This window comes from Lepidochelys kempii, chromosome 10 (assembly GCF_965140265.1).
Source record: "Lepidochelys kempii isolate rLepKem1 chromosome 10, rLepKem1.hap2, whole genome shotgun sequence".
In the NCBI taxonomy this organism is placed as follows: Eukaryota; Metazoa; Chordata; order Testudines; family Cheloniidae; genus Lepidochelys; species Lepidochelys kempii.
In genome coordinates this window covers 34,019,533-34,036,335 of record NC_133265.1, presented here as the reverse complement: position 1 = coordinate 34,036,335, position 16,803 = coordinate 34,019,533, and the positions used below count along the sequence as shown (strand labels likewise).

The 16,803-nt window shown below is 52.9% G+C and overlaps 1 protein-coding gene across 3 annotated transcripts in view; it reads left to right on the top strand.

Annotated features, from left to right (window-relative positions):
• Positions 1 to 710: 710 nt before the first annotated feature.
• Positions 711 to 16,803, top strand: part of TFAP4 (transcription factor AP-4) — a 39,041-nt gene continuing 22,948 nt past the window's right edge. For 2 of the 3 annotated variants that reach the window (XM_073362789.1, XM_073362787.1), the window contains exons 1-4: positions 712 to 953; positions 10,104 to 10,269; positions 12,843 to 12,941; positions 14,626 to 14,796. In XM_073362789.1, coding sequence (XP_073218890.1) covers positions 748 to 953; positions 10,104 to 10,269; positions 12,843 to 12,941; positions 14,626 to 14,796 — 642 coding nt within the window. In that variant the 5' untranslated portion in view covers positions 712 to 747. Of the gene's footprint in view, positions 954 to 10,103; positions 10,270 to 12,842; positions 12,942 to 14,625; positions 14,797 to 16,803 lie in introns of all 3 variants that reach the window. The other variant, XM_073362788.1, reaches the window with a different exon arrangement.

The window sequence follows — 16,803 nt, the reverse complement described above, 5'->3', positions numbered from 1 at the left end:
CATCCCCGCAGCAGCTCTGGCTCCGGGTCCCCTCCCCGGCCGTGCAATGTGCGCCGCGATCGGCCATGCGTCCTCCCCCATGTGCGGAGCTAGCCCTTCCCCTTGCTCCCCTGTGCGGGGCCAGCCCTCCCCCCAGGTGCGGGGCAAGCCCTCCCCCTTCTTCCCCCGTGCGAGGCCATTCCCCCCCCCCCCCATGTGTGGAGTCGACCCTGCCTCGTGCATCGCCCCATCTGCAGGGCCAATCCTATCCCCCCGTATTGACCCCTCCCCGTCCGGGGCCAGCCTCCCCCCGCCCGTGCATCCCCCAATGTGGGGCTAGCCCTGCCCCTCCCCCCCATGTGCGGAGACAGCCCTACGCCTCTCTCCCCTTCCCCCGTGCGGGGCTGGCCCTGCCCCTTTCCGCCCCGTGCATTTCCCCCATCCCCCATGTGTGGGGCCGAGCCTGCCTCGTGCAACCCCCCACATGCGCGGGGCCGGCTCTGCCCCTCCCCCGGCCGTGTATCCCCCGCCCCCCGTGGCTGCTCCGGGCCCGCTTGCCAAGCTGTCAGCTGATGGGCCGCATCACCCCGTAGTGGCGCAGGGAGCCGGGCAGCCCGGGCGCGGGTGGGGGCGGCGCGGGGGCGCGGGCTGCAGCGGGGTCGCTGCGGGAAGGCGGCGCGGCGCGGCAGGAGGCGTGCGAGGGGGCGGGGGGGGCCGCGGGGGCGGCGCGGAGGGGGCCGGGGCGGCGGCAAATAGTCCTTTGTTTACATGGGCCGGTGGCTGGCGGAGGCGGCGCCGCCGGGGGAGGGAGCGCTGCGCTCGCACCAGCTGTTTCCCGCCTTGAGCGGCAGAGGCGCGGCGCGCTCAGCTGGGGCCGGCGCCCGCATGGAGTACTTCATGGTGCCCGCGCAGAAGGTGCCCGCGCTGCAGCACTTCAGGAAGTCGGAGAAGGAGGTGATCGGCGGGCTCTGCAGGTGGGTGCCGCCCGCGCGCCCGGGGGGGGCTCGCGGGGCGCGGGCCGGGCGGCGCGGCTGGCCGGAGCACGTGGGGCCGCGCGCGGCGCTGAAGCCCGGGGCCGCGTGCAGGGCCCGGCGGGCGCACCGCGCCGCCCGGCTGTGGCGCGTCTCCCGCCCCGGGTCGGGGTGCGGGCCGGCCCGCGCGTGCCCTGCCTGCCGGCCGCATGTTGGGGGAGCTTTAAAGGGGGGTGTGTTTACCACGGGGCCTGGCCGTGACTCGGCAGCCCTCCCGCGGGGGGCGGGCCCGCGCGCGCCGGGGCCGCCGGGACATGTAGTGCGGCGGCCGGGGCCCTGTGGGGGATGTAGGCGCCCGGCCACGCTGCCCCGCACAAAGCGGGCCCGGGCCCGGCCCCGGCGGCCGCGTGGGCTGGGTGCCGCGGCGGAGCGAGGAGCCGCCTGCGCCCCGCGGGGGTTGCAGCGCCCCGGCCCACGCGTGCGCGCCCCACGGCGCGTGCAGCAGCTGGCAGGGGCGGGCCCAACCGCCGCTCGCCACAGGCTGCGGGGAAGGAGCGGGCCCGGCCCAGCGCCCTGGCCATGTGGCCGCTCCGGCCGCCAGTGCTGGGCAGGTGCCTCCGGCGGCCCCTGCTCTCTGCCTGGAGAGCTGGTTACAGCCCGGGCCTTCGCCCCGAACGCGCCGGGAGCCGCGTGCGGGCTGCACGTGGAGATGCACTCCCTGCTGGACCTGGGCCACAGCGCGCGGGCAGCTGGCAGCACCGCTGTGCGCGGCCGGGAGAGCCTGTCGGCGCCTCCTGGGGGGCAGGAATGAAACCTCGAAGCTGGTGTCTCTCCCCACCCCGGGGGAAAATTAATGCCCCTTGTATGTTTGGACGTTGGAGATCCACTGTTGGGTGACTAAGTTAAACAGCACCGCTGTGGCCAGAGCAACGTGTTAAGTTAGTACATACAGCAGGGGAAACACTCAGTGCCTGCAGAAAGATGTTTCATTTACAAATTGGGGATATGCAAATTGCCAGCTGTATGGATACCTAAAGGTCTAAACGGATGTGCTAAGTAAGGCTCCAGAAAGTCCCTTTCATCATCTTCTTTCATACTCTTACCCATCTTAGTGGCCTAGAGGGATTTACTGTATAGAAAGAGTTGGAGTCTTACACTTGTGTGCTAATCTTCAGAATGAAAACTGGGAGGGAAGTAGCCAGAATACAAAAATGCTGTAACTAACTTGGATCCATTTACAAAGGGGGACCTGCTGTTGAGCAGCCTGCATGAGAAGGAAATTGTCCTTTGTGGTATTGTATTAATATTAATGAGGATCACAATTTGGTGTAGTCTTTATGCCATATGGAATTGCTTTGTACTTTAGCATAAACTAATACATATATATTTTAAAAAGTGCTTTCAGGGTATTCTCTTAATTGTGGGAGCAGCACTAAAAGTTCCTCTCTGCCTACAGTATGGTGGCTTTATTTGAAATGTCTCTCAGCTGGCCTATTTCCTACTCAAATATCAGTCCTGGACAAGTGGTGATGGCTGTCTTTTTAGTTAACCGCAGCGGAGATTATAACCTGTGTTTGAAGGCCTGCCCCACGGCGTGCCACCAGCAGTATTCTTTCTGTGGCTCATTAAGCTCTCTAGAAATTTAGGATAGGAAAAAGAGGAATCCTTCCATAAGCACCTTGAAGCTGTATTAATCTAGAACAGTGGTTCTCGACCAGGAGTGCAGGGGCTGCGAGCAGGTTTCAGGGATGCGTCAAGTAGGACCAGTGTTAGACTTGTTGGGGCCCAGGGCAGAAAGCCTTAAGCCCTGCTGTGCAGGGCTGAAGCCCAGAGCCCGCCACCTGGGGCTGAAGCAGAAGCCTGAGCAACTGTGGGGGGGCCCAGTGGCAATTGCTCAGCATGCTACCCCTTAACACCAGTCCTGGCTTTTCTATGTAGAGAATAGTTGTGGCACAGGTGAGCCATGGAGTTTTTATAGCATGTGGCGGGGACCTCAGGAAGAAAAAGGTTAAGAACCCCTGATCTAGAATATCATGCTTAGAAGGGCACTGACCATTATACTGGGTAGAATTTTACGGAACAATGTATTCACTCGTCCCCTTTGAAGCTTGAGAATAAAATCTGCATCTTTTCAGTTTCACACACACTGGATAGTTACAGGATAGTTGCCCACGGGGGGTGTTTTCTGAATTTTATTTTTTATTGTTGGGGTGGGGGAAGCACTGAGATGCATTTGTTTTAGATTAATCCACCACAATTTATGTGAGAGAACAGGTTTGTATCTTTGCTTTCACTTGGTGATTGGAAAGTTTTCCACTTGCCACTAGGATGACATTAACATCTTGGACCAGAGGTGGGCAAATTAGGGCCTGTGGGCCACATCAAGCCTGCGGGACCGTCTTGCCTGGCCCCTGAGCACCTGGCCGGGGAGGCTAGCGTCTGGCCGCTCCCCAGCCGCGCTGCCGCTGTACCTCCAGTGCTCTGGCCAGTTGGGCAGCGCGGGTGGCATGGCTGGCTCCGGTGGGGCTGTGAGCTCCTGCTGCTCTGAGCAGCGTGGTAAGGGGGCAGGGAGCAGTGGGGTTGGATAAGAGCCAGGGGGTCCTGGAGGGCAGTCAGGGGACAGGGAGCAGGGGGTGGTTGGATAGGTGTAGGAGTCTTGGGGGATCTGTTGGGGGCGGGGATAAGGGTCGGGGCAGTCGGGATGGGGAACGGGGGGGTTGGATGGGGGTGGAGTCCCAGGGGACCTGTCAGGGCTGGTGTGTGGATAAGGGTCGGGGGGAAATCAGGACAGGGAGCGGGGGGGTTGGGTGGGGTCCTAGGGGGGTGGTTAGGGGTGGGGGTCCTGGGGGGGGCAGGGTACAAGGAGCAGGGGGGTTGGATGGGTCAGAGGTTCTGAGGGGGGCAGTCAGGGGGTGGGAGGGGGCGGGGACCAGGCTGTATGGGGAGGCACAGCCTTCCCTACCCGGCCCTCCATACAGTTTTGCAACCCCAATGTGGCCATTGGGCCAAAAAGTTTGTCCACCCCTGTCTTAGACTGTAAGGGGATGACTTCCCATAGTCTCTTTCACTGCTGAAGGAGAAGATGAAGTTCTGCTTCAACACCCAGAATGCTGTAGGAAGGCTGTATCCCTAGAGTTCTTTGGAGTATCGTGGGTTTGTAGAAACCCTGTGATCACTTTCTGTAGGAATTTCATTTTATTCTTAGACTTCTTATTGGTTTGGGTACACTTCTGCAGGAACAACTAGCACAGGTGAAAGTGAACCTGTTTTCAAATATCACCTTCATACTGATGAACAAGTCATTGGTATACAGGCTGGAAGACTGACTACTGCTTACGTCTCCATATCTTCAGTGTCTGTAGACTGGTTTATTGATTGAGTGAGTCTCACACTAAGTATATAACTTCAAGAATCTCCTATGAGAATTGCTTTTTGTTTAGACTGACTTGTCTCCTTCAGCTGTTTCATAGCAGCTTTATTCTGCTTAATAACTAGCCTGTGTTTGTTCTTCACTTGGAAGATACCTGCCTGCTAAGTGTGGCTATTTAATTTATTCCCAATAAATGAGAGCTGAAGTTACAGAGACATGGATGGGGAGAACCAACATCCGTTGGTGAGAGAAACAAGCTTTTGCGCTTATTCAGAGCTCATCTTCGGGTCTGGGTGAAGTTACAGATATTTCGTGATGCTGCCATAGAATCCCCTAATGCTGTGCTGCAAATTCTAGTCCAAGACTGAGTATGTCAACACTGGTTTATGTTAGTTTCCTCTGTCCTGTAAATGAAACCTGGGGCAGAAGTATCAGGAACCCCAAGGCAGAACTGGTCCTTTGTCAGAGACTTAGTGCAATTGGTACTCTTCTGATCCAGCAGATTGGAGCCTGGTACAGTGCAGGCAGGTTCTAGGCAAGCTTCTTCCTGCCTAGCTGTATGAAAGAATCTTGCTTCTCCTCTGCAGTGTCCCACCCTGCGCTGGATCTTTTTTGAGTAGAGACTGAGTCGTATTGAATTGTATTTTGGTGTGTTTGTGCATATGGGGAAAGGCCTATGAATAAAAGTCTGAAGGGACAAGCATGAAAATCCATTGAACTCACTTTATTTGTGAGCAACGTCTAAATCTGCCCTCTAGCCTCCTAAGGTAAAAGATCAAGGTACTAACTCCCACTGTCGTATTTAATCCATCAGGCTAGCTTCTAAATGCATTTTTCTCTGTTTAGTTCTGTCACTTTTTAAGTCTTTCACCAGGAAGAACAGTTGTGGGGGAAGGTTATGAGAGGTCCCCTGATGAGGAAATGGGTTCTTCCTCTTTCTTTCTTCTTAAGAACCTCTGCTTCCTAGATGGCCCTCTTGAGCCACCTTTGTCTAATTTCCCCATGGGCCAAAGGTTTAGACTATCCCAGACACAAATAGCAGCTGGGGCTCATAGCTGTTCTCAAAAGAAAGCCGTAGCGGCCACATGCGAGACCTGAGGGTTTCACTTACCAAAAAAAAAAAAGTAAGCATGTACAGTCTGCTCTATCTTTAATATGGGGATGATGCTCAGAAAGGCTACAGGCCCACCTCAGGCCAGAATGGAGCAGATCACTGCCCCGTTAAAGATGAGGATGGCTTGGGATTTTTAGTATAGAACAGTTGGATGAGTGGGTCTTGTTTCGGCCAACCCTGGGTTGGTCTTCTGGCTTGTGGGCACAGACCAGGGTATTTCTGGACGGATCCAGCTGGAATTTGTGGGATCACTGATTGGTTTTGTGAGGATGCAGGGTAGGAAAGAGTTAACCTCAATATATGGGCCAGAGCAGCCTTCTCGATGGTCCTGCCAGCACCTGCACTGGAGTCATGCTTGCCCCATGAAGCCCTGCTATCCACCTTTGGTATCCCTACAGAACTGCAGGGCCAGAGCCGATCTGCAAGATTGTTGTTTGTCTTGAGCGGTGAAGTGGCCTTGGAATTAGCAGTGAGAGACTGTCTTGTCTTCAGATCCTTCTGAATATATTTGTTGAATAGTCACATGTGCTTTCATCTGTGTTTTCACTTGTGCTTTCACTCTCGCTGTGTGACCAATAGCACAATGGGGTTCCACATTCAGTGACAGCGGAGTAAGAAGGTATTTCCCCTAACTGTCAGGCTGTGAACTCAGTATGGGCTCGGAGAGACAGGCTGGGTTCCTTTTTGCCCATCTTCCCCAATAACCAAGGCACTGCCAGATGTATGGCGCTGAACCATACTTGTGCAATCCCATTGCCTTCACTAGGGTTGCTCAGGAAAAGTTAAAGGAGGAATTTTGGCTCAGCAGTTGATTTAGTTAAGAAACCTGGTGTTCAAGACTGAATAGAGCAGACCTGTGCTCGCTGCGCTAATGCGAGCCAGAATGTACTTTAGGGGACCCTGAATATACATGGACACAGGTCTGACAACTGCTCTTCGGAACAGAACTGTGCTTTAATATCGCACTCTTGTGGCGTGAACCCCAGTCTCTGTTCTCTTGTTGCTCCTCCCTTGGGGCTCTGGCTTTCAGAGCCTTCTGTTTCCTGGGGTGGTAAGAACGTGTCATTTATATAATGGCGAACCCTTGTCCAGGGGCTTTGCTCTTTTTTTCTTTCCTGTCACCTTGGCTGTGACGTGATGAACTTGTGGGTGCTGCCCTGAAGTTCAGCAGCTTTTTTATGACTTGACACTACTGACTACTGACTACACCCTTAGAAATTGAACTTCAGCCCACAAAAGGAGGAGAAGGTTGAGAGGTCAGGCTGAGTCTCTGGCCCTGTTGTGCCCAGGTGCTGGCTCATACCTGGTGTATTGGATTGCCCCCATTAGCCCATTTTGCACTTCTGTTGTATAACATGAACGAAAATGGGCAAATAAACTGTAAATCTCCATTTGCGATGTCAAGCAATGTGATCTTTCTTCGCTCTAGGAAACAGTCACTAGTCTTTAATACTTTGCGTTTGTATAGCTTCTTCTGTCTGAGGCTCTCCTCGCACTTGCAGTGTCTTCCCTTTCTGGTTGTCTTTGCAGGTTGATTGTAGTGTACTTGACACAGCTGGCCAGGACTGGTGCCTGCAAGACACATCAGGGTAGTTAACAGAGAGAAAAGTGGCTGATAGGGTGAGTTAATACGGAATCTCTCAGGCTGAGATCTTGCTGGCTGTTAACAAGTGACAGTGGATAGCAGGTGGCTGGAAGCGCAATTTTCATTGTTCCTGAATTCCACTATGACTTTAGTAACTGAATTCTCATGCAGTCTTGGCTATTGTACATACATAATGGAATAGTTCATATCCTTAGAAAGCTGCTTTCTATGTCTAATTCTTGATATAGCGGCTACTAACATCATGATTGGAAAATACATGAAATATAAGATAGTAATCAGAAAGACGTGGTCTGTGGGTTTTTTTTTAAAGGCATGCATCTCATAGCTGGTCAGGGCTAGAAACCACCTCTTTAGCATTGTTAAGTAGCATTCCCAGCTCTCCAATGGCCTAAAGCTTTTCGGTGATTTGCAAGGTATGTGACCTTTGAAATTGCCAATAGTCTTTCCTAAAGTATTGTCTCTGTCAGTGGGCCAGGATTGCTATTCCAAGGCCTGGCACATGAATCAGTCTCCTGTTGCTCTGCGACATGGGCCACATGTGTAGGTTTGTTATGAGGATGAGGCTGCTGGTCGTGCATTGCATAGAAGGCATGGAGGGATAGATCCAGAACTGGGGGTACTGTGTAAACACTGCTTCACCTTGTTGTGGAGTTCAACGTTTGGTTTTAATAAAATATATTCTGTGTTAGCATTAAGCCATCTGGTTCTCTTTTCTTCTCCTGGGCCTCAAAAATGCCCTCTGTTGAGGAATAATCTGGACTAGGAATATGGGTTGGCATGGTTTTAAACACTAGTGTAGACAGAGTTTAAAAACTTGTGAGCTGGTCATGGTCAAGCCCAGGTTCCCCTGCAGGACTGACCACAATGTTTCTTCCTCCCTCTCTTCCTCCAACTAGCTGCTTGGTGGCGTTTGGTGTGGGAAGTGTTTTACTGGCCAGTCTGCCAGATCACTTGGGAACAGAACGCACAGCAGAGGCAGCAGGAAGCAGGCAGGAGCCGTGGCTTTGGGTGGGGTGGGGGCTGCCTCTGCTGGGAGTGATCATCTGGAAGCCATCAGCAAGAGGGGGAGGGGGCCTCTCATCCGATTCTACCAGGGCCACACACACAGGCTGGCCCTGCAGGGACCTCAGCTTAGATGCTTGGCTCTTTCTTACCATGGAGAAGTTGCGGGGGGGGGTGGGGTGGGGTGGTGAGTAACCAGAGGCCCTTGCTGCAGCTCACCAGCTCTCTCAATCTTTTAATCCTCCCTCTTCCCTGCCCAGCCCTGCACCTTTCACAGCCCTCAAACACATCCTGGAGGAGTTGTGACTCCTCAGCTGCTGCAGTGACCAGCTCAGGGCCAGGCTCTGCTCCGCTGGTACCGGAGGGTCCCTTTACCTTGGTCTTGCTTAGCACCTTTGAACTGAAGGATTCCAAAGACTCTTCCCATCTCTCTGTATTGGAGTCATTGTGTCCAGTGGTGAAATGGAGCCCCGCAGGGACTGAACCTAGCAATTTCGTAGTGCAGGTAACCAGTCCGCAACAGGGTATGACAGCAAGGAGAGGCCACTGTGTCCAATTGAAAGTGAATGGGTTGTTCAGTGAAGTAGAATGCAATGACCAAGTTAGAAGTTGGGCAGACTGCTGGGGCTGATGCCTTGTCTTACAAGAGGTACCCTGGGCTCTGATGAATACGTACGTCTAGGCCCTCCGTACTAAGCCTCATCTGAAAGATGCAGTGTCCCTAGTCTCATGCTGGGGCATTGGGTCTTTTTAATATTAATTCAAGGAGTAGTACCACCTACTGCATCACCACTTTCTTCAGCACCTTGGATTTTCTTTAGTGGCCTCCTAGCCAAGCTTTGTTCTGCTCTGATCCTGCATAATTCTGGAGGTTGCAGGAGATCTCAGCCTGCGGTGGTGTGGCTATGGAATGAGAGTTGGGGAGCAGGCAGTCTTTGAATCACACCTGCTTGCAGTGAGGGTGGGGAAACTCCTCTTCTCCCCCATCCCTCAAAAACAAGATGGTGTGAAAGGTCTTTGGGCTCAAATAAACTGTTGTCATTAATAGGAGCAGAGTCCCAAAGCAGTTAGTCTCTCAGTTTGGAAAGCTGATTGCTCCCCCAACCACTGGAATGGTGTGATGTCCCTCCCAGGTGTGGTTCCCATTCCTAGCTCTTCTCTCACCTCTGCCCTAAAATCACCTGGATGCTGCTCTGTCCTTCAGGGGCAGCAGCACCTTGTCCTCTACCTCTTCTGGGCAGAAAGTGCTTTATGTAGGAAGTATGAGGCTGATGGGGCCTGGTTAGTTTCTGCCAGCACAGTGGCCCAAGAGGGAGTGACTGACATTGACTAGGTTTCTGTCCTTCCTTCGGGAGGATCAGCACCATCTTTACCCCCAGGACTGTCCCATGTAGCAGATCTTAAAATGCAAGGTCCCAGCAATCCCTGAATTTAAATACCCGGAAAAGGACGTAGGGAGTGAGTTTGGATTAGCCGCAATTCCACAGACGCCTCCAAATTCTCATGAAAATGACCCCCGCCCAACTCCAGGTGTAGGTGTGATCTCAGGTTGTGATCACTGCCTGGAAAAAGGACTGTAGATCTGTAGCTTGAGGTGAAGTGCAGGAACGGCTGCTCCTCCATCTCAGGAGAATAATCTTTTGTTTGGTTCCCTGAAAGTTTCTTTGACTACCAATCTGGTCCTTGCAAAACAGGTAGCATCTGGGAAGAGCACCCTCTGGGGCTCTATCCTGTAATGTAGTATATCATGGTAAAAAGACAGGTTTCAGAATAACAGCCGTGTTAGTCTGAATTTGCAAAAAGAAAAGGAGTACTTGTGGCACCTTAGAGACTCACCAATTTATTTGAGCATAAGCTTTCGTGAGCTTATGATGCATCCGATGAAGTGAGCTGTAGCTCACGAAAGCTTATGCTCAAATAAATTGGTGAGTCTCTAAGGTGCCACAAGTACTCCTTTTCTTTATGGTAAAAAGAGTGAACCTTCATCTTCAGGTTTGGAGTGGGCATTGCCTGTCCTCTTGAGCATTGCCTGTCCCAGCTAACCCTCTGTCTCCCTCTCAGCCTGGCCAACATCCCACTGACCCCAGAGACCCAGCGGGACCAGGAGCGGCGGATACGCAGAGAAATTGCGAACAGCAACGAGCGAAGGCGGATGCAGAGCATCAATGCTGGCTTCCAGTCTCTGAAAACCCTCATTCCACACACAGACGGGGAGAAGCTCAGTAAGGTGAGGGGGAGTCTGTGTCTGTATGGCTGTGAGGGTGTGCACGTGTTCCAGGGTGGGTGTCCAGATTCTGTCTGAGCTGCCAGGATCCTCTAGCTATTAACTTGTTGCTGGCCCATTGCTTTGTAGCAGTGACATTCTGTCATTAAGTAACTCAATCTCCCAACCATGTGAATCTAAAAAAATCTCCTAAGTAAAATAAGCTCACACAGAAAACTTCAGCTTGTAGTTAAGGTTGCTCCTGTGATTATGTAATGAGACGACGAACTTGAGGGGGGCGGGGGGAAGGTAGCGTGAGCACTGAAATTATAGTGAAGGTAAGTAATATAGAAGTTCCCTTAGCCTTGCAATTCATAGACTACACTAGTGATATGTTAAGAGTGTGTAGACGTGTTGTAGAGCAAATATGCACGTTGCATTTTTCATGTCAAACCAATGAGTGGCGTGGCAAGATAACTAGAAAATTTAGCAAAAAGAAAAGGAGTACTTGTGGCACCTTAGAGACTAACAAATTTATTTGAGCATAAGCTTTCGTGAGCAGCTTATGCTCAAATTTGTTAGTCTCTAAGGTGCCACAAGTACTCCTTTTCTTTTTGCAGATACAGACTAACACGGCTGCTACTCTGAAACCTAGAATATTTAGGTAAATTACTGTCACTGGCCACTTCCCTGCTCTTTAGTGAGTAGGGATTGTAAAACTGATGGTCTTGTTGCCTCATATAAGGCTGTTACCAGTGAAGCAATTTTACCTGTGCTAGTAGAATGTTCTGTGTGGGGAATTCCTGGGGCACGCACCTGTGATGTGCCTTAAATACCCAGGACATTGAAACAATCAGGATGGCATAAACATGGAACACTCTGTGTGCATACGTTGGTGCTAGGTCCCGGAGCGCTGCTTCTGTCCTGAGCAATTCCTCCCAGGAGTTCCAGAGCAGGGAGTGGTGGTGGTGGTGACAAGACTAGTTCATACATTTGGGGGGGGTTAGAAGTATCTTAAACCCTAGAGAGCTGAGAGCCCTTTCCCATCTCCTGCAAGACTTAGGAGTGCTGCAGGAGACAAGGAGCAGAGTCTCTTATCTTTAAGAGTTCCTGGACTTTGCAGGACAGGATTCTTTTGCCAGTGAGCCCCTTACAGCTTCTTGCGAGCAAACTGGCTTCCGATGAAGCACATCACAGCCTAGGCACGCAGCCAGTTAGGCACTGAAGCACTTAGTTTCTACTAATATAAGACCAAGGAGCCCAGCAGGGCTTAGGTGCTCCTAGATCTCAGTGTTGCTAAAGTTCCCCATGTTGTTGTCTGGGCTACCTGGCTTGCTCTGTTCCCTCTTGGCTTTCCTGGAGCATATAAAGTTGTGGCAAACAGTGCTAGTAACTTTGGTCTTTGCAGCTGCTATTTATGGATGCTGCTGTGAATGTCTCGTGTAGAGCCACAGCTTGCTATGACTTTCCTTTTGCACCGGAAATGTCTTTTAAAATCGCAGGCATCTGAACAGCCCTGCTATTCAAAAAGGATTAATTGAACCCCTTCGGATTGTGAAATGACTCCTGTGACTTACATGGAGCCCTGCAGCCCACCCTACATATCCCCTCGGTGTGAGAATGTTTGTCACATGTTTGCTCTCATCCTTATGCAGGGCTGTAAATGCTGCTCCTGCCGAGCTAACTAGGCAGCTGCTAATGATGCTTCCAGAAAGGAAACGTGGTGGTGGTTTGGGGCTGGGGGTATGTGTGTGTGAAGTTCTCTGCTTATTGGTGCAGCATGGGCAGCAGCAGGGTGGGCATCTGCCATGTTGCCCTGCCATTGTGCTTAGCTGACCTGGAGAGAATGCCCTCTCAATGGAGGAGAGGGGACTTGAAGTCTCATTCAGTTCTTCTCAGACTGAGATCAAAGGGGCCGGTTAGTGCCTCATACACTGGTAGATTTTGTAACACAGAAACTTGTACGCTAGGAATTGAGCTGAGACCAAGCAACTTGCATCGCAGGCCACCAAGTAACTCTCAGATGCTAACCCCTGGCTCTTTGGGGCATAGGCTCTGGGGCTTCCAGGAGGTGCTGTGGGTGGTCTAGGAGGCTGGTGTTGGCATGGCCCATTGGCAGAGTGCTAGGAGCAGCTGTAAAGGCAGGTCCAGAACAAGTTGGGGTTCCAGCTGGGGAAGGAGGTGGCTCATGGCTACCACCAGTGCACTGAGGGCCAAGGTACATTTCATTGTCTGGGGGAGCTCCTTTTATCACTTCACAAGTACGGAGGAGTCTTTCTGGTCAGGGGTTGAGTGGGGAACACTTATGGCTTAGGGGCCTGGGAGGCAGATGACTGGGGGCTCATCTTCACGGGGAGCTACTACACTGATGGGATAGTTAATCTGGGAGTAGTGGCAGTTTGTCTCCTACCCCTAGTCGCCATTTGGTGCAAGGACTCCAGCTGTCTGACAGATCCTTTTTGGAAGGGGTACAGGAACAAATCTCCAGTTATATTTGTTGGTTGCGGGGGAATATCGAGGGGTGGGGGGCATGAGAGGGGAGATGATGACACACTGACCTTCCTGTGCCACTAACCCTCTTTGCTGGTTCTCCCAAGGCGGCGATTCTCCAGCAAACAGCTGAATACATCTTCTCCCTGGAGCAGGAGAAGACTCGGTTACTGCAGCAGAACACACAGCTCAAGCGGTTCATCCAGGTAGTACAACTGCTGCTTTTCTCTCTGCTATTCCCCTTTCCGACCTCTCTGCCAGGAAAGCTCCAGAACACAGAATAACCCAGGCCCCTTAGCAAGCATGAGAAGCATTTGTATTGCCCAATGTAATCCCCACCCATCCCGGTCGGTATTGGTTAGCTGATGGAATGTCGCTGGGTCTCTCCGTGCGTCACCTGGTGGAGTTACTCTGCTCTCTCTGGGTGCGTGGCCAGTCAGGCCTCCTGCTTCTCCCCCAAACTCTTTTAGATCAGGAGTGGAAACCCTGCGGGGATAGGAGGGGAGACTTCCTGCCGCTTATCCTTGTGACACGGTGAAGTTGGGTATAGGCCTCTTCCCTGCCTGGGTGTGTATCCCAGTCATCTTGACCTGTCCCTGTGCTTGTGTGATCCAGATCTCAGAGCTTTGCTGCATCTGTTTTGCTGGGAAACTGACAAGAAGCAGCACAAACCTGACGTAACCTGCCCCTGCAGAGGGCAAAGTGAATGGGGAGTTGCTCATTGGATAGGATGTCCTTAAGCTGACTAGCTGCTCCAGGTGCCTTGTTGGCAGTGACTTTCCACTCTGATAACGTGCTCAGTGCTTATTTAAGTGAGGGTCTGGTCTGGTTTGGGTTCCTGACCTGCAGGACGCCTGCTCTCCAGCCCTGGGACCCCACACAGCTGTGCCAGTGCACCTTGGCTTAGCTAGCTGGGACTGTGCAGGCAGAGGCTGCAGCCATGTAGCTGTCCGCACTAGTGGCGAATGCATGATGAGCCCACAGCTCACTTTTGCGGGGGTTTTAATATTCTGGCAGGGCCAAAGGCGAGCTCGTTTTAACCCCTCACTGGTGGGATGGCATTCACAGTGCTGCACTCCTTGCTACTCCATTTCGGTGTAGCAGGAACTTGGGCCCTAGCTGGGGAGCTGACTGTGTTTTAAAACTGGATAAATCTGTTTGCATGTGACCAAAATATTGATGGCTTTTCCAGGCTGGGTTACAGTTCTCGGGCGTTTCTGGAGAGTTGTCCGAGAAGGCTGTAGCGTGGCTGGAGTGTGTCAGTGGCTCATCCCTGGCTGTGATCTTGTTGGCTATCAAGTGAAGCAGGATCAAGCCTAGGGACAGAGTTTGTGTGGGAGACTGACACAAGCTCAGGGACACAGCAGGAAGTGCTGGTGGTGACTGAGGGGAGAGAGCACTTTCCCTGGGCGTGGGTCCTGAGCCCAGCATTGTGCCAGAAAACCACTGTGCTCCTGGAGATGTCCTGAGCTGCTCTATCAGATTGTTTGCTGAAATGTGTGTCACTAGGAGTTTTAACCCCCTGTCTAGGCAAGTGCCGGTGGGGTAATTAGTAACTGCTGGCACTTAGCCCTTTTCATCTATAGATCTTTTTTTCACAAAGGGGCGGAGTGAAGGTTATTATCCCCCCTTCAGAAGCTGAAGGATACAGAAAAGGAGTCTCCTGACGCTAACTATTGCCGCTGCTGCCCTGCGTTTACCCTGATATGGATTCTTCACTTGCTGTTGTCCTGTTCTTGTGTGCTGCTGTGTTCCACTCCAGAGGTGGCTGCGCTTTGCTGTGCAATCTGTGGCATGCTCTGGGATCCCTGTGGTGATGGAAGGGTATTCGTTGACAGGCCCTGTGGTCACCGTTTGGTCCCTTTGCCTCTGACTTTGTTTTATTGGCAGGAGTTCAGTGGCTCCTCCCCGAAGCGGCGGCGGGCAGAGGACAAGGACGAGGGCATTGGCTCGCCAGACATCTGGGAGGACGAGAAGGCAGAGGATCTGCGCCGAGAAATGATCGAGCTCCGACAGCAGCTTGACAAGGAGCGCTCGGTCCGCATGATGCTGGAGGAGCAGGTGAGGCCTGTGCAGGGGGTGCAGACAACCTGGACCCAGGGTAGCTGGTGCAAGGAGGGTGCTCTGCTCTCCAGGCAGGGGTGTCTGGGGGAACTGGCAGCCTCTGAGGAGCCTGTTCAGGGCTGTGACCGGAGGAGGAGAGGACCCAGCCTGTGCCACCTGCTCACCAGCAGATTGACTCCTCCGGGAGGAGCCGTCTGTGCTCCTGGCCCCTTGTGCTTGCAGCGGGGTAGTGCAGGCAGTCTGCAGTCTTGTGGCGCCCTCTAGTGCACGATGGCAGATCAACCCAGATGAGCTGTGCTGAGACACTAATTTCTCTGAAGTACCATCTGCCAGGAATTTCTTTTGTCTTGGTGAAGCGACTACAATTTGTAAGCAGGTAGAGTGGGATCCTGGCACTCTGCCGGACGCTGTGTGTCGTGTCCTGAAGGATATATGCGCTGCCTTCCCCGTGTTCCAGCCTATTTTCCCCCTTGGCTCAGGAGCTCCTGACGTGCTGTTGCTGCCCTTGTCATTGTTTGCCTGTCAGTTGCCTATGTTCTGTGGTCACAGCATGTTCTTGTAGCCCATCAGGGCTCTGGCTGTATTCGCCTCAGCCTTGATGGGCGCATTCATGTCTCTTGACGGGCCACGTCTTCACTGGTGTGTCGGAAGGCAGAGCAGGGCTGCTCCTTACCTCCAGGTCACATCTGTGTGGCAGAGCTGTGTCTGTGATGGATGCCTGTGCTGCCTCCCTAGGCCAGGATGTGTAGGTTGGCTGTTGTCTACGAGTTTTGCTCCTGGCATTGAAATGTGGGGCACCTCACTGCCCTCCTTGAGGCACCCCAGGCAGACTCCTGGAAGTCCAGTCTGTGGCTGGCCCAGACTGCTTCAAAGAGTAAATCTCAAAACTCAGCCCTGAGCTAGTCAAGATAGTGGAGCACCAAACTCTGTGCTTGCACGCCGTGATGGTGCAGACTGGGCTGTGAACTGCTCGGTCCAGTGAAGCACACGGCTCCATTCCCATTGAAGCCACGGGCTCTGCCCAGTGCTGGTTCCTTGGTGCGCTTGGGCCTTCAGGCTTGAAGCCTGGATGCGGAGCTCTAGGTCATGAAATGAGGTGGAACCTCCACAGTCAAGATGGAGGTGCTGACGCTCCCTCCCTGAGGGCTTTGGTTCCAGGCAGCTTTGCATCAAGGCCTTCAGATTTCTCCCCCTCCAGAACACATCCACTGAAAGGGGAGAAGGAGTGTGGATTCTGAGTATTGGTGCATGCTTGGTGCCTACCCTGATTGCTCCTGGTCCCCTGCAAGGTTTCAATGAGGCCTTCCTTATCTGCTTGGAAGCATCCCTCTAGCCTGGACCCAGCAGATGGAGTTGGAGCACTTGTGCTGAGGCAGTTGGCTCTCCCAGCACAGGAGATTTTGATATCTCTGCTTTCCAAATCTAAGGCCTCCCAGCTCCTCTCCCAATCCCCTCAATAATTCCAGCTGCCTGTATCAGGGCAGGCAGAGAACCAGGGTGACAGAGTCTGCTCTCTGGACTCGGATGATGCTAAATTCTCTCCCACTGTGGGAACGCCAAATTCGTCCTATTCACGTGAGGATTCTGCTCTTTCCTGGTTCCTACTGAAGCTCTTCAAGATGGGTGACATAGAGCTGAAGCCAGTCTGGGATTCCACAAGGGCCATGATTGTGAAGTACCTGGGCTAGGAACTCTCTCCGACCAGTTTGTCATGCTCATTTACTTCATTTTGGCTCAGCTGGTGAAAGAGGGGTGGGCGGCAGGCCCCTAACACAGACCCTCTTGCAAGAGCTGGAGGAAAAAAAACTGTTCCCAGAAGATGGTGCTAGCTGGCTCTCCCTCCCACTCTGAGACCGTGTGGTGGAGTTGGTTGTCGCTACGGGGAAGACCAGCCATGCTCATAGTCCTGCACCCCTGTGCTCTCAAGTCTGTCTCCTGGCTTGCCCCTTGGGTTGCTCCGAGTGAGGGTAGGGCAAGGCTGTGCTTGGAAAGCTGATTTGACCT